We start from the raw sequence: 21,751 nt of genomic DNA, 5'->3' as shown, positions 1-21,751 counted from the left end.
ATTCATTTACACCTGATTAGAAACCCTTGGTGTCGATAACATTGAAGCTACCTGATGCTTGTGATATCTTCCAGAACGGATATCAAAATGTGATTTTTCTAAGTAGTGGCGCTAACAGGCGTACAACGATGCGAGCTGCATATTTTCGTTAGTATGAAGTTCCATCTTAGGTTGCACTTCTCGGGGAATTTGGGCTGCAATACGGAAGGTAAGTTTTCGCTCATGTAAGCGCGGTTGGCTCAAACTTTATTGATGAAAAACCGGTAATTTCACTTGTCATCAAGAGCTTTCAGTATCGTCTTCTCAGAAAGCGAAACCTCAGAAAATTTCAGAGAAAATCTCACCTAATTCTATAGTTTACCAACTTGAAGATCTTCACCGTATACGCAATGTCTACGCAACATCTACGCAATGCTGTTTGGAGATATGCCAGCACAAGTGAATTTCCAAGGTTCTCGAGAAAAGATGTTGATAGCCATGTAGATGCAGAGCTTAATTCGTGTCAGCGCAAGGGGTAACGAGAGGGGCTACCGATATCACATCGGAAAACGCCATACATCTATTCCCGCGGCGCTACGAGCTGCGATTGCAACAATACCTCGTGAACCTATTCTGGTTGGAACAATTAGATCTTTAGATGAATACAAAAATAAGCATCCACAGGGACCTGCTTCATGTGTGCCTATGCCGGTCAAACTTTGGCTGATTCGTGCGTTTATATGGTTTAAGCAATGTGCATTGCACCGTGTTCAAAGCTTATGTCGCAGGAAGCGTAAACTTGTCACTTGAAGCAATTTTGGCTGGTTTGGCGATAAACTTCCTTCCCAATACTTATTAGCCAGCGCCAAGAGACCTGGGAGGAAGTTCACGATGCAGCTACAGAGTCAACTTTAACTTTTGTGATAGACTTCACAGACCCGTTCACCCATGCCAAGCATAAAACCGTTCTCATGCTACGAGAAGTTAACTCTGCATCGGGCAGTTTGATGCTTCGGGGCATTGTAACGAAAAGGCTGACGACGACTCTCTATCTGGTGGAGGGGTGAGACTGATAATGTGCATGTCACGTTCTCATCGACCCCCGCATAATATGACAATATACATCGTTGTGATAAGATGGACAGGGCAATCTTGATACTGGATCTCACGCGTGGGGCTTAGTGCCAATACTTCCTCTGATATTCACCTTTGAAAGCTATCGAAAATATAAGCATTGTTTTCCCGGATGTGCAGAGAGAGGCGCCCCCTTTGACAGGAGAAGAACATGGGTTCTAAGAAAAGATTGTTGATGTAGGGCCGTTGAATATTCATCGGCCAGCAAATTCTTCATGCATGAATTTCTTTGCCAATCAAACGCCATGATGAATTCTTTCATTTCCTCTTGGTCAAAATTCACGTATGTTGTGAGTCGAAAGAAGGCCACTGTTCTCCACATAGGAAACTCGCGAAAGTATGCTTCCTAGAATGTTGTGAGCATCGCTAATTCAGCATTAAAATAACTTGACAGGTTTGATCAATCTTACTACGATTTCGATCCATAGCTAGGATTCTTCGGATCAGTCCCGTGTCAATGCAACCGCCACCTTCCATCCCGGGTATAGAATTCCTTGCGAGGTAACCTTGAATACGTACCCCATACACATTTTTAATATGATTATATTGTCGAAAAGATACACATATGTTCATAGGTTATCCACAATTTGAGTAAAACTAGGGATGTAAAGATAGAAAATGCAACAGGTTCACTAGCATACCAAGTCTTTTGGAGAGGGGATGGGGCTCACATTATCGTGAGAATAAGGATTAATAGATCAAATAACCCATGCATTGAGAAGATGGATGGTTTGTGCGACCGTGCCCAAAGAAGGTAAAGTTGTCGCGACCCATATTTCGGGGTTTAAGGTTGAGTCGCTTTCCATGCACGATGCAGATGTGCGGGCAGTAAGATGCGATAGTGAAAAGTGAGGTTGAATTCTTTGGAGACAGGCACATAAAGATGCGGAAAGGATTGAAGGGGGAGATTTAGCATCTGTGAGCCGAATTTGGATGGAATTTTCAGTGTCAGACGGCAGCGAGGAGCTGACCTGCGAAATACCCATAGATGCAGCCCACTTCTTGGTGATGAATCTACAATATAACAAATGATGCTTCGAAGGACGTAGTGAATACTGCATACCCGACAAGGTAACGAGATAACTGCAAATGCCCTTTATCCAAAATATGGAAGAACGGTGTGGCACTCGCCAAGTAACAGTGATGGGTAGTACTTTGTGTACCCCAAGGACCCTTTGATGTGTCGAAAGCTGCAAAAGTATGGGCGTGCAGAATGCCAAGAGAATAATGATAAGATCGGAGATTGACAGAGAAACTTCCCCCGGTCGCATCCCACACCATACCTCAGAGTATTTGGAGCAGGAGAGGTGGAAGATCATTGATGGAATAATGTATTGGGAGCCGAATTGAAGATAGCCAAAGACTGAAGTGGTTCTGGACAGGCAAAAAACGATCACTAGTATACACCCACGATAGCCATGCCATGTAATAGTGACTAGAATGGCGAGGTATCAATGCAAGTAGTAGATATAGGGAAAAGGGACAAACGAAAAGAAGCAAAGGGAGAGTTGAAGAGAAAGAAAGAAAGAAAGAAAGAAAGAAGAAGATACATACGATACGCATACGCACGATATGTCTACTTTGGTAGTCAGTAAACACCTAATTGAGTATCCAGACACTCGCTACTCGTGTCCGTATCAGAGGGTCGTTGGCGAGGTTACAGTGGGTGTGCATTTGTCGAGCTCAGACATCTACAGGTAGTCAGACGCAAAAACATTTCCATGCGCAAATATACCTACCTACATATTCTTGAGATGCTCTACAAAGTCGACTTTCAATATGATGGACAATCATTTGAGGTATGTAAACATGGCTTTCTTCTTTATATCCATTCATGTCGAGTCGATGTGCCACGGGAATACAACGGGTTTGAGTATTCTCTCGGCGGCCCCTCATGGTCTGTAAGTTCATCGTATCACAGCTGATTAGTGACATCGACTTTACCTCATTATATCGAATTGTTCTCGATGAAGACTTTCGCATCGCAAAGACTTCCATTCTTTACACCTTAAGATGGGACTGCAGGTTCTCTTGTAGTACGAGAAATCGAACTTGCTCAATTTGTCTCACTTGGCACGCTATTCTAATGATACTGTAACAGATGAGGCGATATCGCGGCAGAAAGATTAGCCCATTGATTCCTCGATAGTCTTACACCGGCTGTGCATCAATTTCGACGATCAATACCCTCGAAAGGCAAGTCGACGGATGATTATAACGGCTTTTATATCTTGTTATTGGTGTCACATCTCGAACAAAGTTTCGCATTGCCACAATTTCGACCAAATCTATATGAAGCCGAACGAAGCTACCGAACTCATCACGAATACCATGATTAGCTTGTTACTCAAGTGTTTAACATGGTATTCTACCTGCAAATAGTGCGACTTACAGCTTACGCGCCAGTCGCTAAAAAGTAGCGCAAGCAATGTCGCCATTTTATGATTCCAGCGGATTTCAACTGGTTGAAGGAGCCCAAGCATTTGAAGACCTACCTTACTCCACCTCCATCGAAACCAGCTTACCAATTTCTTGTTGACTACTAATCTGGTGCGGGCGAGGCAACATCATATCTTGCGCGCTTTCTAGTGCAATTGATTGTATGCTTCTCGGCATTGTTCAAGCAACCACACAATCCGCAGAAATCCGAACTTTGAACATCAAGCTACATGGAATAAATGATTGTAATTCTACGGCTGTAATTCTACGGCTTAAAAAAGCAATTCTTCACCATTCGAAGTCGAATGGAAAGTGTAAATCGTACCCTGGAACTACAGCAATTTACAGTGGTTTAGAATATTCAAGGCGTCTGATTTGCTCTGCCGCATGGCATAGCACAGCACTGTATCTTTCAATCTAAATATAAAACCGGCTGTCAAAATCCCAGCAATTAGTAACACGTTGTGATGATTTCTTCAATTGAGCGTCCATAGAGGATTATGCTTTTTCCATTCGATGAGAATTAACCTTACTTTAATCCCATTTTTGGATATTATATCGTATGAGTATTTGCGCGAAGGATCATTTACCGCCGGACATGACCCATTGTCCAGTCTAAAGTCCTTCTGAACATGAATTACATGGCAATAACAGAGTGCGAAGAAATGCGTTTGGCAATGATGAGGAAATGTCAAGTGGTAGTTTAGAGAGAGGAAATAATTTGGTCACATATTAGGCCATCAAGGGAGTCCTTCCTGTTCGCCAAGCTCGTTCAAGTCTACTGCGATGAAGGTATAAGTCGGGCATTGTTCCACAACTTGTAGGTGAATAAAAATCAACCTATACTGATTGGATTTTTATCTCTTAGTCTAGTCACTTCGAGGTCATTGCTCGTCAGACTACCGTCACAGAAGCCTGTCTTCTGCTTCCACAATTGCATAAACTTACTCCACCCTTCTCAAAATGAAATTCCAAACACAACTCCTCATAGTTCTCCCACTTCTTGTCCTTCCCACCAACGCTTGTCTTACCGTACTTTCCGAATGGTTGATCGAAGGCTGGCAAGGTATCGTTATGGACAATTCCTGGCCTCGATGCTATAATCAATGGGTTCCCTCCGACGTCGTGCCCGATGCAACTACAGGGATGAATTTTACTCTCACAGGCTGCGATGATGGCTACAGCGCAACAATATTCATCAAAACTGGACCAAATGCTCAATCCAAGCTGATTGAATATAAGACACCTTATAAAACGTTTGGTCCTTATGATATGGGTGCAACTGAAGATCCATATACAGCCCAAACGATACAATACAAGTGGATGAGAACTTGGTGTTAGTGGCTTCGCTGACGTGGATTTGCTGTTCGGATCCAGTGTTCATATTCAAAATTTCGGCGATTTGGTCTTTTGTGTTGCTAAATAGATGTTTCGGATACGGTATGACGGTTATGCTGGTCTGAACCTATATCCGGGAGCAATGAGAGTTGCAGCTAGTTTGAAGATTGTGATTGGGAGTCAGATTCTTATGCATAGGTTGTTATTGAGTCTTGCTTTGGTACATATATTCCTTTCATGGAAACAAAGTTGGGCCCGTTGTCCCGTATATCACGGAGACGGATTTTCCATTTCTATCACCATCGTTTTGACATAAAGCAATATCCATGCATAAGTGTTCCGTCGCAAGAATCCCAAAACGTACTCTCCTCATAATTTTCATCACAAATATCTTCTCAAGTTCAGCATAGTCCCTATCCTAATCATTTTGAAGAAACAGGACTTCAATCCTCCTTTTTCCACCCACACTTTCTATTCTCAGTTGTGGATGTGGCGAAACGGTCTCATATAACTTTAAAACACTACTCGACCTCTTCATTATTCGCATACTCTATCAAATCCCATACATTCAGCATTAGCACCTCTTTGATCATTCGTTCATCCCCTAAAAGCTTATATCAAAACAAACTCGCCGATTTACAGACGCCCTCGCATTTTACCCCCATCCCACTGCGCCCTTTACACTTCACAATCAAATCCAAATCCCCTAAGCTCATAGTGTCTTATAGTCTGAACTACTAGATGACCCGAGATGAAATTCGACATCTAAAAACGAAGCAACACTCGGAATGCATTCAGCATTCCAAACTGATCGAATCTTTCAATCGTGTTGCAAATCTGAAGGCATCGGGTGTCAAACTGCACTGCAAAAGTATCGGGACCCTTATCTATGCTTGACGATTTACCGCTGCTAAACCATACGCTCAGAGGAATACAAATCATAATATTCAATTCGTACATACGTATATAACCAGAAAGATATTACAAGCGGCCCAGAGCGAGCTCCCATGTAATACCTACGAGGCTGAGCGGCACCACGGAAGCACCACTATCATACACGCCTCCGTCGGGTCATTATAAGAAAGGATAAAGGTATTGAGTATATAAAAAGCTGGAAGAGGGTGGAATTATAGATGTATTCACATACATTTCTTCACACACACACGGATGATTCCTGGAGTTCAAAGTCTGTGGAAATTTATTGCTTGCATAATGGAGATGGCTATTGAAATGACTTATTAGTAGAAGTTCCACAGATAAACTATATAGAGATGGAGGGGGAGAGAAACGGTAATAGTATAACAAAAGTAAATATTGAAATCTTTGCTTTAAATATCAAGTTTCCATGAATGTCTGTAGTACATTGAACAACAGACAGCCTCCGATCCTTTGCATCCAAAATTCTTGGACCATCAACGGATTATTAGGCAGAGAAGCCCAAACTTGAAACATTGAGATGAGCGTAACTTATATATAGTCAATAAAGAGGCTTCAAAATTCATACATAATGAAAGAATGGGAGTTTATTGTTTGCCACCCGATCACGCCTATGAACCTCTCGACCAATCCCATCCTACAAGCTTCTAGGCTAACCCAGGGCTCGCATCAAAGTTACGCCTCTCATCTTTCGTCAATGTCATATGCTTCGTTATATTTCCCTCACATCGCGTGCCTCATAGCCATACCCCCAGCCCATTTCATCACCGCTTACACAACATCCACAAAAACGACCTCAGTGAACCCACCATCTCCCCAAATACCCACAACACTCATCGCAAAGCCCAACCCAGCAACCACAGTCCTGACGACTTGACTGGCCATGAACCCCTCCATCTCCTCTCTCACTTCTTCCCCATTGACATTATCATCCATTTCCTCCTCACTACTCGCCAACCCCGCACTTTCATAATCTCTCGCGCTCTTGCTCAAGACCTCGTAACTTGCATCCATTTGTCTGGGGCTCATGGGTTTCTTTGATCGTTTCTTCTGTGCAATGCGTCTTGGACCTGTGGAACCTATAGCAAGTGGAATGAGTTTATCAACGATTGAGCTTGAGGCGGCGAAGAGTGAGGTCCAGAGGAGATATGGATGTCTTTGTCCTCGAGGTGAGAAGTAAAAGGCGAGAAGGAAAGACCATGATGATATCCATGTGAGCGCACGAGTATGTGTTGTGGCGAGAGTAGTCAGGGAACTGTAGGAACGAGATGCGAGAGTGGCGGATGGGAGGGTTAGGAAGGCTGGGATCGTGAGAGATGAAAGGGTATAAGAAACGCCCTGTTTTTTAATATTTGTCAGTCTATTAAGTTCACAACGGACTGAGAGGATAGGAGATGAGAGTCGATAATGGAAACGAACAAGCTGTAAAGTCTGGAATGACAAGCTATAGTGGGGTGATGCAAGCAACTTACAGTAAGTAGGCCAAGGGAAATCGATCCCACAAACTTCAAAGTCGAAACAGTCTTTGTAGACATCTTGTCACCTATTAATATCCTTCTCAGATATATTCTTACTGAAGGATTGTTCAATACACAAAGATAGTGTGATGGATATAAACTGGGATCTAAGTTGTTGATTTGGTTAGGTATTTATTTAATCAGCTTAGCGGAAATCGAAGTACCGAACTAATAAGGGAACTCCGCCGTCATTCTCTTCAATGGATCAATGGATCGATTACGATATTATGTAATCACGTCTTGGCTCCCGGAGCTTGTTAATGAATAGCCGGACCGAGGCTTGAAACCCCGGATTTTGTACTTAGGTAGTTCATGTCTTACTTTAGATCAGTAATCCAAGTGACTTAGTTTTTTTCCATTGATGTTGTGTATTTAAGACCTAACTATAAAAACTACGAAATACAAGTATCTATATCATCAATTCCGTTTCGAACTCACAAACACTGCTTTGATCCTCAAGATATAAACGAACATGGCTCTACCTCGATCAGAATATCTCTCCGACGTCTGGCGGAACGGTATATTCGGTATGGACTTCTAACAGATAGCACAGTTTGCTTTATTTGCGCACGCTAATCGTATTTCCTTTAGACAACAAAGTCGTCTTCTGCACTGGCGGAGCAGGTACGATATGTTCCGCTCAAGTGCGCGCAATGGTTCACCTAGGCGCCAACGCGTGTATTATCGGACGCAATCCATCCAAGACTGAATCTATGGCCAAATCCATTTCAACAGCACGTTCCGGATCCAAAGTCATTGGAATCGGCGGTGTGGATGTGAGAAACATAAAGAATTTGGAGAGTGCGGTAGAGACATGTGTGAAGGAATTAGGGGGCATTGATTTCGTTATGTACGATTGCTCAACCCATTTCCCTTTCTCTTACTTATATCAATGACGTGTTCTAACATATCTTTTCAACAGCGCCGGAGCAGCAGGAAACTTCATTTCACCCCTCGAAGGTCTCTCCTCAAACGCTTTCCGAACTGTCCTTGAAATCGACACTCTCGGCTCCTTCAATACCCTCAAAGCTACTCTCCCACACCTTATGAAATCCGCCTCTGCCCATCCAAATACAGCTTCTAACCCCAACACCGGCGGCCGCATAATTTTTATCTCCGCCACGTTCCATTTCACAGGAATGGCACTTCAGGGGCACGCAGCAGCAGCAAAAGCAGGCGTCGACGCTATTTCTGCAACGGCCGCATTGGAATACGGTCCTAGGGGAATAACTAGCAATGTGATCACTCCAGGACCCATAGAAGGAACGGAGGGAATGGCAAGGTTGGGCGATAAGGAGAGCGAAGCTAGCGGGGATGCGCAAAGAAGAAATCCGTTGGGGAGATATGGCACAGTAAAGGAAATTGCAGACGGAACTGTGTACTTGTTCAGCGATGCAGGCAGCTTTGTCAATGGTGAAGTTTTGGTTATTGACGGAGGAAATTGTACGTTTTATTATTTCCTAATGCTTCATTCCCCCCACCCAGTTCATTCACCCTCGCTAAGTTGTTCATACTAACCGAGTCCAAATAGGGAGGCACCCGGGAGGAATGGCCGGAGCAAAGAGATATCCCGATTATTTACTAGACGATACATTCGTACGAAGAAAGGAGTCAAAGTTGTGATTACCAGGTCACAGTACACGCTGCACTCTGTGGTGAGTTGCTATATTGGGGTTAAGACATGTAATGCGATAGACATTTTGTATTCTGGCCGAATTTGGGTCTTTATTTGGCGATCCTCGTCTAACTACTGGGTTTCGATGTTTGTTCTACCTTCTTCATGATCGTAACATCGTTGTGGCATCTCATCATCCACTTATGCATAGCTTCCTTGATCTTTTCCGCCACATCATAAATACCTAAGCACGCGGCCGCATCTTTCCTTCCCCTTTCATTCACTGCGTCATACGTAATCCCCGAGCCACACCCAAACTTTGGAGACGTATTTTCCGGATTTTATTCTCCACCATCACACGTACCCACCATCGACGAGTGTTGATGAAGTGTTAATAAAAGACCTACCAATAGATGCCTCTCAGCATGTTCCAACACCAAAGCGCAATTGGATCCTCAGCATCTTTCAAGTCCCGAATCCAGTCCAACATTAGCCTCACACTTTCGTCAATCTCTGCATGGTACCGCTCCCCACACATGTTATCACAAATATCCTTCAGCATCATGTTGCTTTTCGAGAGATGCACGATGATTAAGATGCTAAGGAATATCTGAGACCAGGTGAAGAGGTAGGGTATTAGACGTTTGCAACGGGATGGGGGTGAGAGGAGAATGGGCCATAGGAGACAGGACTAGTGGGTATCGTTAATATGGGCGAAGCGAAGATAAAGGTAGCAGTAAAAGGGAAAGGAAGAAAGATGAAAGTAGAGATAACATACTCGTAGACATTCCGCGACATTTTGGGCATCCTCGGGCGTCACCAATTCCGGAGAATGTAATACCTTATACACAAAAGGTCGATAAACCATGTATTTGGCGTAATAGTATCTAGTTCTAATTGTCGCAACTTGTATGTCATATGCATAAGGATACCTGACCGGTTCCTCGTCGATGTCAGTGGAGAAGAGAACCGGACGAGGACTTTGTTGTGACATTGGAGATGTGAAATTGGGATCGATATTCTCGATATCCCGTTCAGGCGTTTGCACGTAAGGAAAACTCGCGGGTTCATCTTCTGCCCATTGGAGTGCACTGGGGAGTAGCCCGCGCCATTGAGTTAGCTGAGATGCGAGTTGCCGTACTCCGGCTGCGGTCAAGAAGGTGTAACCTTCCGAGCAAGAGGAGTTGGCGTCCATCTTAGCCACTTTGGTTGAGAAGTCAGTTTTATCTAAGATGGTGAAAAAAGTTTGCGAATCGTATGCTTACTCTCGGAAATTCCATTCTGCATCTGCACGCAAATTCTTCGTAATGCTAGTACTGAAGAACTGTGTGCTTGCCAATTGGATTCCTGGTCCCCCTTCAAATCGTCTTCACAAAATGGCATGGGGAAAAGTGGCATCTCAATGTGCGTCTCGAGATTCATCATAGAGGTAAGAGGCAAATCTATGTCGAGGTGTAAAGTCCTATTATCTCTCAACAGAATGAAAGGAATTTGAAGTATCAAACAACTCACGTCTCCATGGTAGCGCAATGCCAATACGCACGTTTTATAAGGTCGCCCTTCGGAGATTTCCAGTCAAATATATGCCTATAGTTCGGTCAGAAGGTATTGAGAAGGAACGAAGAGGAGTAGTGTGCTAACGACGTGATAAGCATTTCACATGCTGATGAAGCAGAAATCATCGACCTCCAAAATTCCTACGATTACATCAACTGCCACTCGTTCAAGTTTTTGGTTCCAATAATTACCAGATGGCGGTAAGAGGATTGATAATATAGTCTACGTCAAATATTGAGTTAGTCGAGTTCGACAAGCTCATATTAATTGAAATTGAAACGCACGCTGTCAGGCAAAACATCTGCACGTTTTCAAGAGTGCATTCTGTCAAGACACAGCCAATTCTTTTCATCGCTTCGTTAAAAAAGGATAGTCCTGGTGGTTTAGATGGCCCCGACCCGCCTCTGATGCCACTGGGCCGTGCCTGGTAAATATCGACAGGAGAGCCGCAGGATCCTTCAAGCGCTACTTCTCCAAGGGCGAATATTAGCAAGGCAATAACAGATTCCATATCTCCATCGAATCCTTCAGACGCTACTTTCACTAAAGTATCAGAAAGGAAAGTTTGTCTATCCATGAAAGGGTATAGAAAGTTGAACGTATCAAAATAAGACACTGCCAGTTGGTGCATAGCTTCCTGGGACAAGCCTGGAAATGTTGTTCGCGAGCCCCCAGCAACTCTACTCGCCAATGATTGCATGCCTACAAACGGTCTCTCTTGTAGATCTATATCTAATGATAATGGGGGTCTTGAGGCCTGTATTCTAACCATGAACACAGGCCCACTTTCCAGAAATTTGCCATTGCCATTGTTTGATGGCGCAACTTGTAGGTGAAGTTGCTGTATAGCCGGCCATAACAAAATCTTATGAGACGCAGTATAGTGACGATATATAGGACTTGTATGCATTCGAGCTGTATTTGTTTCGTTTGGGTGTGAGAACGAGGTCGCGAACGTATGTCCCTCGGCTTTGAAGCTAAGGGGGTCGTTCAATGATGAATGGGTAAGTGGCGTCTGACTTGGCTTGAACTCTGCGATGCCCATCGTGAGTTGAGGAAATTGTTCGAGTATACTTTCTATGTTTTTCACTCGATCCAAGATTTCAACCATGGTTTTGTCTTTCCTATGACGCTCTCAGTCAGGTCCAATTCAGATGATAAAACTAAAAAGTTTCAGATTCCGTTCGCAGTATCGAATCGTCCGAAACATGCCTTGCAGCACTTACTTTGTCGGCACGGGCTCCCTGTAGTTGCAGTCTATCTTCAAGCGTGTACAAAGACCGCACTTTGGACGGTTCTCGTCACATCTCTGCTTCCGTTGTCGACAAACATCACAAGCCTTGAGAAGTTAAACGTCAGTTCACTTTAGCAACATTGTAACACAATATGTTCATATATCATAACGTTGGGGGTTTCTTGGAAGGGATGTATGGAGAAAGTGGTGAAGGAGAAACACCAACCTGGCTCGCGATCGGTCCTCTGTCCTTTCGTACTGGAGCTGCTCCAAGAGTGGAACTAGATGCCGATTCTTGGTCCATTGGAACTTGATTATTTCGCTGTAGGCGGGCTCCGTGGATGCAACGGATTATATGATATGTTCCTAATAGGTGTATTATCGTATCCCAGCAGAGTTGTGGCGCATTCGTTCCTGGTCGGCTCAGCGAGGACAGAGCATAGCGATACAACTCCTGTAAAATAATTTCTTAGGCTGTCTGTTATGGAATCGTTGCTGGATAACCAAGTTATGTTTGATGCTGATATTATTGGCGATATTGCTGCCACTGTCGTTATCCACGATGGCTGTTGGATCATTTAGAGACACCGGGTACCTAGTACTCAGGGTTACTTTTTCGAAAGAATTGACCCAAACGATGGGAACAAGTATAATTATATGCGAAAGCGATTCTTCTTCCCCGAAACAATGATGAAATCTGTTCTTGCTTTGTCAAAAGAAAAAATGTGATGGTATTCGGGTCTTAGCGACGACTACTATGTATAAATCGCATCACAAAAACGGATTGACCCTTCGTCTATCACATTTACTCAAAATCGCAAGGTTGCGTGAGAGGGATCTGAATTCTGTGGAGATGCCTCCGATCAAACAATATGGGAGATTTGATCAATTCGAGCATCACCGGTGATGATGTCCGCCTCCGAAGTATTTGTACCGACTTTGAGTCCAATCCAATGAAAGGACATGATTCTCTTTTATCTAATTTATATAAGCAGTGAGTAAGCTTACATAAAGTGGAAATGGCGAGAGGGCGAGGAGGCGAACTTGAATAGTTCTCATTGATCCACTCATTTCTTTACCCTCTTTTGACTTCTTTGAGGGCTTATCATCAATAATAAAGACTTTTGATGGGATTCATGACAACGAAAGCAAGAATCAAATGAATATCGGTGACATCACAATGTCATACAGTTAGTTATACAGGACAGCTTTCCAAGGTTGTTTTCAGGAACACTACTTTTGCCTAGGTGGGGTGGTCGTGCTAGTCGTGCTAGTCGTACGAGGTATACGAAGTAGGTATTTAGGATATTTCGGATCGTATGCAGAATACAAATCTCCATCAGAGGTAGAAGGGGAAGCCGTCTAGAGATAGAGCAAAATGGGGACTCCCGATGGTTCAGATAGCTACTCACTTATCAAGGATGCTGCATATGGAGTATGTCTTCTTGTTGCAATACACAACCATACCTACCTTAGAGACAGACAACAATGCGCTACCAAGTCACGCTTTTGACGAAGACGGAGGCATCTCCATCTCGCCTTCATCCCCACTAGTTTTTTGATATGGCTAAAATGGTTTTGTTACATCAAGCGTTAGCGTTCGTCATAACCTCAACACCATGAGCAATGGGGGTGTACAACTCGACTAGTACGACATGTGCGATTGCGTATCGTGTTGCCTTGAGTTTTACATTATATTACATTCTGCTAATTGGATTGCGCAGTAGGTAGACATTAGCCTAGGGACATACCCCCAGCTCCTCCCTCGCCCTACAGTTCTCATCACCCAACTACATGCAAAACATGCAAAATATTGCCTTTTTCCGAATTCTACAAAAGTTATACCAAATGAAAGTCTTGATTCAGGGGAATGATTTAAAGTAAAAATCAATAGATATTTATATGTAATTGATTTTTAATCTAATATAATAGGAGTGTTTTCGATATATTAGAATCTCAAAATATGTTCGAGTCCGTGAGTCAGGCTATTCCCATTAAGCATCCGGAAATAAGGCTGATGTTGACCAGCCAATGGTTTTTCCGGCTGATCAGAAATCGGTTATAAGGAAAAAGTAACTTCTGACCACCTATATTTCCAAAGATTTAGGAGAAAGTTTAATTTATTGAATGAAAAAAGTTCAAATAGATATTTTTGATAAGAAGAATAGTTCACTATACTCCCCTGGTATAGGGCCAACATTTTGATATAAAAATCATTCAATTATGAATTTTCTTTTTTTGTATATAGTTGGGTGATGAGAATTATATGAGCTTCTTCCTCACTAGCGAATCTCGATCGCTTCCATCATCATTCGAGCTAATGATGTTATTTGGGGGTGTACGATCAGATCATTCGTCTTGGTTCATGATGTTGTGACAGGTCTTCCGCAGCTCGATCCGTCAATCTTGTTCGGAGATGCGGTTTACACGCAAGGAACCTGTAATCACCCTATACAATTACTATCTTCATAGTCTCTTATATCTTACGACCTTTCTCCGTCTGCTTATCTCGGCTTGTGATAGTGCTGCCGGCTGATAGCATGAGTGTAACGTCAGTACGGAATGGCCGAAAGCTCCAAGCCGATAACATACCTCGTTGCGGCTCAAGTTCCTCTCACTGACTCAGATGCTCGGGGCATGGTTACTCGAGAAATGATCTATCGCTATCATCTTGTCAAGCCTCGGTATTCTTTTAAGAATAACGCATCAGTGTGTCTTGACAAAGTTTGATTAATTGTGACGACTGGCAACATCAGCTTGTCGAACATTGGTCTCTTAAACCCATTCATGTATGAGTTCAAGCTAACAGCATTTTTCAACGTCCACTAGAAAATGATTACTCAAGTGGTTCAACTGGCCAGTTTACATCTCTCAACAAGGTGATGTATCGTCTTGGCGGTCCATCACATTACCTGAAATAAAACATATTGGCAAGTTTTGCCAACGATGTTTAATTAACTGAACAGATACACAAAATCTTCGAAACTCTTTTCATTAAAGCCTCAGATCGCCGGTGCGAGTTGATCGTTCTAACGTCACTGAATACCACAACGGCGGGACCATCATTTCTTCCAGAAATCCATGTGGAATGTCCTTAGAGGCCCATTATTGGACGCCCTTGTTTCTCCGTTGAGTGTACAGAGGTTTGATAGTATCGCGTCCCCTTTCCTCGTGGAGTTGAACATTGTAGGTGACTCTTCGTTGTTCGACCTCGTGGAAGCTGGATGGTGAAAATGACAATCTGGCTCACCCTGTAACGATCGTGGGAGAAAAATATATGAAGTGCCCTCGTTGATGGCATTATTCCCATCAAGTCCATTCAATCTCTTCAACCATAGAACTTCCTAGCTTACAGCCTACAATCACCATAAACAAATCATTCCAGCCCCTCAAGATGTATATCCAACGACTCGTCATCGCAGCAATCGTTCTCCCACTCGCTATTGCGGCTCCCATCGCTGTAAGTCTTGATTAGCATGTGCACACTTTTCAAATGCTGAGAATCACCCAAGAACGCCGCGGCCGAGAACAAGAACTCCCAAGTCATCCGAAAAGGTGACAAATATGATGCAAGTCTCCACCCCTACAGCCGTTCCTTCCTGTATACATAACAAGAAAGTCATTTTTAACACGCTAGTAAATTTAGGGGGCTGCATCCTCATCAGCCACCCTCGAAGCACGACAAATATTGTGGACAATTTTGGGTCCCTTGGGTTTCGAGCCTGTTGTCGATGGGATCAATGGTGCACTGGTGGGACTCGGCCTCAAGTGAATGAAGGCGCGGGAAATTGTGCTCTCGCTGGTTGAGACGAGCCGAGAGACAGCCCCTGTATGGATGGAGGGAAGAAGCAAAGATATTTTATCGGCGGGCGGATGACCTGAAAGACCCTGAGTTTTGGGTCATCGATATGGAAATATTTGTTGTTTGTTGTTTAATAACTTCGTTAGCAGTGATGTATTATTTTCAATGAATCAACGTAGCGATATTCTTTACAGCGTTCGTATTGTAGAGGATGGAACTTTAGTCATATTACCTCAAAGCATTAATCTCCGTTTAAATATTGTCTTTACCTATGTCTATCATTCATGATTCATGATCTAGTCAGCCCTATCATGCAAGCTAAAACTTCGGCTCTAAGACTAATGCTGCCGGACTAGAGATCCGCCACAAATGGCGACGAAATTATAATACGAGTGTCACAAAGCAGTCGGCTAGATGTGTCGTCACATATAAATGCTAAACCTACATTATACCAATTATACGCGACAGACACGCAGCCCTTTTCCCTCCTCAAGATTGTCATTAAGAATTCAGAGTAACAGCTGCGCTAGTGTTTGATGATTGATACCTTTGGAACTTGAAAGTATATGGGATAATAACACACAAAGCACTACTATTATCCGAGTGGCACAGAATTGGATTTCATCGTTTCTTTTAATTGATTGTAAAGGTTCAATCCAAGGTAAATGAGCCCCGGACACAGTTAGTTGTGTACAGAAGATGTTTGCATACTCATTCAAATTCTGAAATGTGGCGTCTCGTCTAGTGTATTACAGAGTTCAGAGACTGATATTTGGACATATGACTGACAGCCAGACTTCGTGTCTAATATAATTGGGTGCGAATATTAATAATGAATTGATGGAGAGGCCTGTCTCGACCACACCAATCTATTTAATTCCGACTTAGCGCAAATTTTTCGATCCCCCCCCCCTCAATATTTCAAGGCTGACTAACATTGCAGGATCGTCAATAGAATGCTACATGGACCTGGCTTGGCCAGTAAGGACCGAGACTGGAATGACGTATCCGAAAAATGTGTATCTGATTAGGTCCTCGTCCTCGTCCGCGTCCAGATCAGAATTCAAAAATCAGGGCTGCCTCATCGACATTGGAACTCCTGCTCCGAAAATCTTTCGATGTTTCTTGCAATATACCATGATACTCGTCAGGTTTCACCGAATGCTTTTTGATTGTCATTGATGTATCCTCTAAATCAAATCATTTTCTTTCGCAGATTTCATCATGTCTTCATCGGTGTCTCTCAGCTTTTCCTCTAATTCATCACTGTCCGAATGAGCTTTCAACATTTCGTCCTCGATACTTCTCAACACTTCCTCCAAGTTGCTATTATTCTTGACACCTTTCCTTGTATCTACCACAACCTCTGCCGACGTGTCTTTCTCAATATCGGTCACCGTCTTGTCCAAATCATCGATTTCCTCAGAAGCTCTCGCTGAATCTTCCTCGGCTCCTGTCAGCGAGGTATTTGATCCTAAATCGTCTTCGATATCTCTCAACGGATCTTCTAATCTCTTAACTAAATGCAGAAGATGTCGATCCAATCCCGTTCCTGCCAAGATCGTAACACCAAACGGCAAGATTTCCATGTCATCCATGTTAACCCTATAAGTCCCGCAAGGAAGTGCTACAGCCACTAGGTCCAGAACATTGGCAAAGTGAGCAAAGGCGCCAAGCTTTTCGTTAATGCGAATGGGATCTTTCGATACTTCTTTAATGGTGGGGTGGAAAGGTGCAGTGGGAACTACCATGACGGTTAATTCGTGAGAATCATCATCTAGCGTCAGAATGCCTTCGACCATTCTTTTGTACTTTGCCTGCTTTTGCAGATCTTTGAATACATCAATGGCCGTGCTCTTACGTGCAAGTGCATTCTCGAAAACAGAGCGAATGACTGGGTGAAGTGTGTCTTTGTTCTTGTCGAACCAGCCATCGGGTAGTGTTGTAAGTCGCTCCAGAACGAAAGTACCGCTGTAAAGAAGCTCGTTCGCGGATTCGAAGGGCGTCCAGTCTACATCCACTCGCTGGCCGCCCAGCTCTTCCAGATTTGCAATTACAAGTTTGAACTGCTTCTGAAAGATGGGGTTACACACTTCAAGCGCAGAGTCCGGTGGTGTAGCAAACTTGAATGATGGCAAGATATCTTTGGAATCTTTGACATCCTCGGAATATACTCGTGATGAGATCTGGAATGGGGGAGGCTTGGCAAAATAGTCTTCTTTATCAAATCCGTGACATACCCTCCAAACTTTTCCAATGACTTCCGAAGTGACACCCAGAAAAGAAACACAATCTTGATGGAGACAAGCTGGCGCAATCCCTTGAGCTGAAACAGTTCCTTTGGTAGGTTTGAATCCAACAATATTGTTAAACATGGCAGGAATTCGAATCGAGCCTGCGGTGTCACTGCCCAAAGAAAATGACACTAAGCCTTCAGCAACACTTATGGCACTACCGCTACTCGATCCACCAACAACGTAATCTCGGTTGAGAACTGAGTGCAGCGTGCCAAATGGAGATCTGCAACCAGTCATGCCAGTAGCTAATTGATCCATGTTTGTCTTTCCAATAAATAGTGCACCGGCGTCGATACACCGTCGATAGACTAGTGATGAAGAGTCAGGAGTGTATGCAAGTGTTTGACATCCAATCGTGGTGGGAATCCCAGCAATGTCAAAGCTATCCTTGACACTGAAAGGTACGCCCCACAGTGGTGGCCTATTAGAACCATCTGGCCAACGCCTGTACAAATCTCTGGCTGAAGCCATAACATCTTCAATGGGCTGAAGGTAAATCCACAAAGACGGTTGTATATTTCGGTATGCTTCGATGCGGTCATAAATAGCTTGCACTACGAGTTGAGGTCTGACACCAGCTTCGTAATCAATCATTAGACTTTCAATATCGAGACTTGAGTCCCAGTAGTCCATTTCTTCCTCTCTAACATCACAATCTCGAAATATTCGGATCATACATGATTCTTGATGAATATAGGCAGTGGCTCGTTTCCGGGGTAAGGATATCGTAAACTCATTCACAGAGATGAAGCCCAAATTTCGAAAGAAAGACAAAGTAGAAATGGGGCTTTCCAAGTATACTGGGATTTTTTCTTTCTCCCCTCTTAACAGTCCCCAGTTAGTCAACAAAGTTCCAGCTCCGCGTTTTCTATACTGGGGCAGAGTGATGACTGAAGTGAGACCTGTCTTGCGCTGTCAGAAGGAGTGGCGGACACAATCTGAGGCCAAAGATGAAACCTGAAAGATTTTAATAAAAAGGTGCCTCTGGATTCTTACTCAAACACCGAGTATAACGAGGGGGAATCATTAGTATGAACAAGATTGGGATAATCTTACGATAGCATTGGGTATCACCCATGACCTTCATCTTATTGGATTCCTGCTTAGCACTGTACTCCTTGATAAGCTCCCGGCAGGCATGCTTTGGAGGGAATATATGAGCAAGAGGACAAACGGCCCGTGGGATCTTCTCAGGCAGATCCCACTTGGCTATTGCAATGATTTTCTTCATGTCGTCGGTGTCTCGCACTACCAAATTGATTCTCTCAACGTTTCCTTCTTTCAAAGTTAGGAGGACATCCTGTTTGAGACATTCACGCAAGCCTGCAAGGCTTTCTTCTGTTGGAAATAGAGTACGTTGCAAAGGCGTTTGAGCGAAGGCGTTCAGATGCATATCTGCGAGTGTATCTGCGTCTTCGGCATCCGCTAAGTCAAGTTGAAACCCCATAATGAGCAACGTTGAAGGTGCGTGTTAACCAATGAATACTGTCTGTTGACGGCCAATAAAATTATAACCTCACTAGAATCGCGATAGGGTATATTGTGCGTTATAAGTTGTTGTCATGTTTCGTGATGTTCATGAAGCAAGCGTCTTGTACCTTCTACTCTCTTTCGCAATCGCACCTTCCTACGTTAATAGCTTGCTATTGTTCGTTGGAAAAACAATCCTTTCTCATCTGGTACTTTCCTGCGATGAGTGAAGATAAGTGACAAGTACTTTCCATTCACGTACTTTCGTTCCAATGTCAATAGACCTCTGCTATATATGCCGATAAATACGTGCGCTCACTTTCCCATGTTATTTGTTAGTCTTCTGTTACGTAAGGTAACTAGCAAATACTACGCTCTCGCTCCTTTCTTCTCTTGATACCATGTACGGAGTTTGCTAATATCCTATACCAAACTTCACACGCGTTGAAAATGATAGAAATGCTAACAATTGTAGGAAGATTCGAGTTGTTTCTCCTTGGCTATCTACCTACCTACCTGGTACGGAGTAGTTTACCAGAAACCACCGGCGGTTGATCATGAGCTTTGATTGGGTGTTTCTGCTTATGTAAAGCAAACTCAGCATTGCTGTCCTACACAAGCCACATACGCCACAGTGACGTACGCAATTACCCCTCTTGTTTTTGGCCATATTGATCTGCCCACTTTTCGCCCCTGTTTCCCATTCCATTGCATGCTACAAATACATTGAAAGAGCCACGATACAATTCAACAAAAAACCATCAACTTTTTTTACACTCAACACAATTCACTCAAACCTCTTTGTAACAAACAACCCAATAATAAAGCAAAATCACAAATCATCATCCATCCTCATCATCATGTCTGCCAATACAGTACACGTCAAGAACATCTCCTCGCAGACCAGCGAGAAAGAAGTTAAAGACTTCTTCAGCTTCTGGTGAGCTTCAACCCCATTCCTTAAGTTCTACTTCAAGATTTTAACATCAATTTAGTGGAAAGATTACCAGCCTTGAAGTTGGATCCGTTGGAGAGACACAAAACGCCACCGTTCAGTTTGAGAAGGAAACCGCAGCTAAGACTGCTTTGTTACTCGACAACACTCAACTTGGATCTACCCAAGTTAAGGTTACAAGTGCATCCGGATCCAACGAGGATGATGGAAGCCACTATACTTCCAATGAACAGCGTGACAGCGATGATATTACCCAGGAGGAGAAGCCAAGAAGCCGTATCATTGCAGAATATCTTGCCCATGGTTACGTCATTGGAGATACCGCTGCTCAACGTGCTATCGACCTGGACCAAAAGCATGGAGTATCTAACCGCTTCCTCGCCACCTTGAACAGTCTCGACAGCAAGTACCATGCCACTGAGAAGGCCAAGGGCGTCGATCAATCTTATGGTGTTACCCAGAAGGCCAGCTCCCTCCTTTCTGGATTAACCTCTTACTACGAGAAGGCCGCCGGAACCCCAACTGGTCAAAAGCTTGTCAACTTCTACACACAAACCTCTCGCCAAGTTCAGGATATTCACGCCGAGGCTCGTCGTTTGGCAGATATCAAGAAGCAGGAAGGTCCACAAAAGGTTCCTGGTACCGAGAAGACAACTTGTAAGTGTGGTTCAGTTTCTGGAGAATGTCCGTGTGCCCCTGGATCCTGTGCATGCAGCGACTGTGGCAAGTCCGATGTCAAGAAGGTTCCAGGTTCTGATAAAACAACCTGCGGTTGCGGTGGTAACACTTCGAAATGTGGCTGTGCTCCTGGTCAGTGCAGCTGCAACTCCTGTCCCAAGGCCGAAACGGAGAAGGTTGCTGGTAGCGACAAGACGACATGCAAGTGTGGTGGAGACAGCAAAGACTGTCCCTGCGCGGAAGGTCAATGTGCTTGCACTGGATGTTGCAAATAGATCAATTTCTTTATGTTTATTTCGTTGCTGGTCATGGAAATCAAATTGTATCATTAGTTACCTGCTGACTTAGCTTTTTAACCAGCTGATTCAGCAGCTATTGTGGACTCAACCAAGGTTGCACCTCTCGATTCTCAATCTGAGAAGTCAACCTTTGCTTGAGCGTTTTGGGTTTTTGATATCTTTTTATGGGAGTGGCAATTTTTGGGATCAGTATGAATGGTTACAGAAAACGGATATTAGGGATGAACTATCAGATTAGGTTGGACGGTTGTTTGCAAGCGATGCGTTGGGGCAATATGAAGGTTAATGATCAATTTGCGAATTAAATATCACAAGTTTCTCACAATAATTACGTGCCCCTCTAATATGATGTTATTTGTGACAGTAAAGAGTTCTGTTTACTTGGCAGTTTTTGTAAAAAGTGACGTTTGCGTCCACATAATTACTCAGAAAACCGTGACGTTGATGCATGACAACATTTTGTTGATGGATTAGTTATGTACTAGTCTGTTGTTGAGATAT

At 43.5% G+C, this 21,751-nt stretch overlaps 9 protein-coding genes across 9 annotated transcripts; 5 read left to right on the top strand and 4 right to left on the bottom strand.

Moving 5' to 3' along the window:
* Positions 1 to 20: 20 nt before the first annotated feature.
* Positions 21 to 518, top strand: Bfra_000442 (uncharacterized protein; the record flags this gene model as incomplete). The annotated part of the gene is made up of 3 exons (XM_037330888.1): positions 21 to 89; positions 119 to 151; positions 357 to 518. Coding segments are annotated over 3 exons (264 nt in total), but the record flags the coding sequence as incomplete, so codon positions are not given.
* A 677-nt stretch (positions 519 to 1,195) lies between these two features.
* Bfra_000441 (uncharacterized protein) lies at positions 1,196 to 2,394 on the bottom strand (the record flags this gene model as incomplete). The annotated part of the gene is made up of 3 exons (XM_037330887.1): positions 1,196 to 1,459; positions 1,821 to 2,127; positions 2,177 to 2,394. 3 exons carry the CDS (start codon positions 2,392 to 2,394, stop codon positions 1,196 to 1,198), a joined length of 789 nt encoding a protein of 262 aa, XP_037197220.1.
* Positions 2,395 to 4,515: 2,121 nt separating this feature from the next.
* On the top strand, positions 4,516 to 4,893 carry Bfra_000440 (uncharacterized protein; the record flags this gene model as incomplete). The annotated part of the gene is made up of 1 exon (XM_037330886.1): positions 4,516 to 4,893. The coding sequence occupies one exon, from the start codon at positions 4,516 to 4,518 to the stop codon at positions 4,891 to 4,893; it is 378 nt and encodes a 125-aa protein (XP_037197219.1).
* A 1,704-nt stretch (positions 4,894 to 6,597) lies between these two features.
* On the bottom strand, positions 6,598 to 7,361 carry Bfra_000439 (uncharacterized protein; the record flags this gene model as incomplete). Its single annotated transcript, XM_037330885.1, has 2 exons — positions 6,598 to 7,164; positions 7,299 to 7,361. 2 exons carry the CDS (start codon positions 7,359 to 7,361, stop codon positions 6,598 to 6,600), a joined length of 630 nt encoding a protein of 209 aa, XP_037197218.1.
* Positions 7,362 to 7,815: 454 nt separating this feature from the next.
* On the top strand, positions 7,816 to 8,972 carry Bfra_000438 (putative sporulation protein sps19 protein; the record flags this gene model as incomplete). Its single annotated transcript, XM_037330884.1, has 4 exons — positions 7,816 to 7,870; positions 7,935 to 8,193; positions 8,266 to 8,786; positions 8,875 to 8,972. The coding sequence occupies 4 exons, from the start codon at positions 7,816 to 7,818 to the stop codon at positions 8,964 to 8,966; spliced, it is 927 nt and encodes a 308-aa protein (XP_037197217.1). The 3' UTR covers positions 8,967 to 8,972.
* Positions 8,973 to 9,361: 389 nt separating this feature from the next.
* Positions 9,362 to 12,053, bottom strand: Bfra_000437 (putative transcription factor cys6 protein; the record flags this gene model as incomplete). Its single annotated transcript, XM_037330883.1, has 9 exons — positions 9,362 to 9,649; positions 9,737 to 10,161; positions 10,224 to 10,420; positions 10,471 to 10,545; positions 10,600 to 10,655; positions 10,707 to 10,737; positions 10,800 to 11,639; positions 11,742 to 11,854; positions 11,976 to 12,053. The coding sequence occupies 9 exons, from the start codon at positions 12,051 to 12,053 to the stop codon at positions 9,362 to 9,364; spliced, it is 2,103 nt and encodes a 700-aa protein (XP_037197216.1).
* A 3,090-nt stretch (positions 12,054 to 15,143) lies between these two features.
* Bfra_000436 (uncharacterized protein) lies at positions 15,144 to 15,521 on the top strand (the record flags this gene model as incomplete). Its single annotated transcript, XM_037330882.1, has 3 exons — positions 15,144 to 15,209; positions 15,262 to 15,318; positions 15,396 to 15,521. The coding sequence occupies 3 exons, from the start codon at positions 15,144 to 15,146 to the stop codon at positions 15,519 to 15,521; spliced, it is 249 nt and encodes an 82-aa protein (XP_037197215.1).
* Positions 15,522 to 16,741: 1,220 nt separating this feature from the next.
* Positions 16,742 to 19,295, bottom strand: Bfra_000435 (putative glutamyl-trna amidotransferase subunit a protein; the record flags this gene model as incomplete). Its single annotated transcript, XM_037330881.1, has 2 exons — positions 16,742 to 18,750; positions 18,905 to 19,295. The coding sequence occupies 2 exons, from the start codon at positions 19,293 to 19,295 to the stop codon at positions 16,742 to 16,744; spliced, it is 2,400 nt and encodes a 799-aa protein (XP_037197214.1).
* A 768-nt stretch (positions 19,296 to 20,063) lies between these two features.
* On the top strand, positions 20,064 to 21,388 carry Bfra_000434 (putative rna recognition domain-containing protein; the record flags this gene model as incomplete). Its single annotated transcript, XM_037330880.1, has 3 exons — positions 20,064 to 20,258; positions 20,314 to 21,194; positions 21,312 to 21,388. The coding sequence occupies exons 1-3, from the start codon at positions 20,179 to 20,181 to the stop codon at positions 21,386 to 21,388; spliced, it is 1,038 nt and encodes a 345-aa protein (XP_037197213.1). The 5' UTR covers positions 20,064 to 20,178.
* Positions 21,389 to 21,751: the final 363 nt, after the last annotated feature.

Source organism: Botrytis fragariae (assembly GCF_013461495.1).
Source record: "Botrytis fragariae strain BVB16 chromosome Unknown tig00000001, whole genome shotgun sequence".
NCBI lineage: Eukaryota > Fungi > Ascomycota > Leotiomycetes > Helotiales > Sclerotiniaceae > Botrytis > Botrytis fragariae.
Note: the sequence above shows the minus strand (reverse complement) of the source record. Positions and strands in the feature narration are given on the sequence as shown.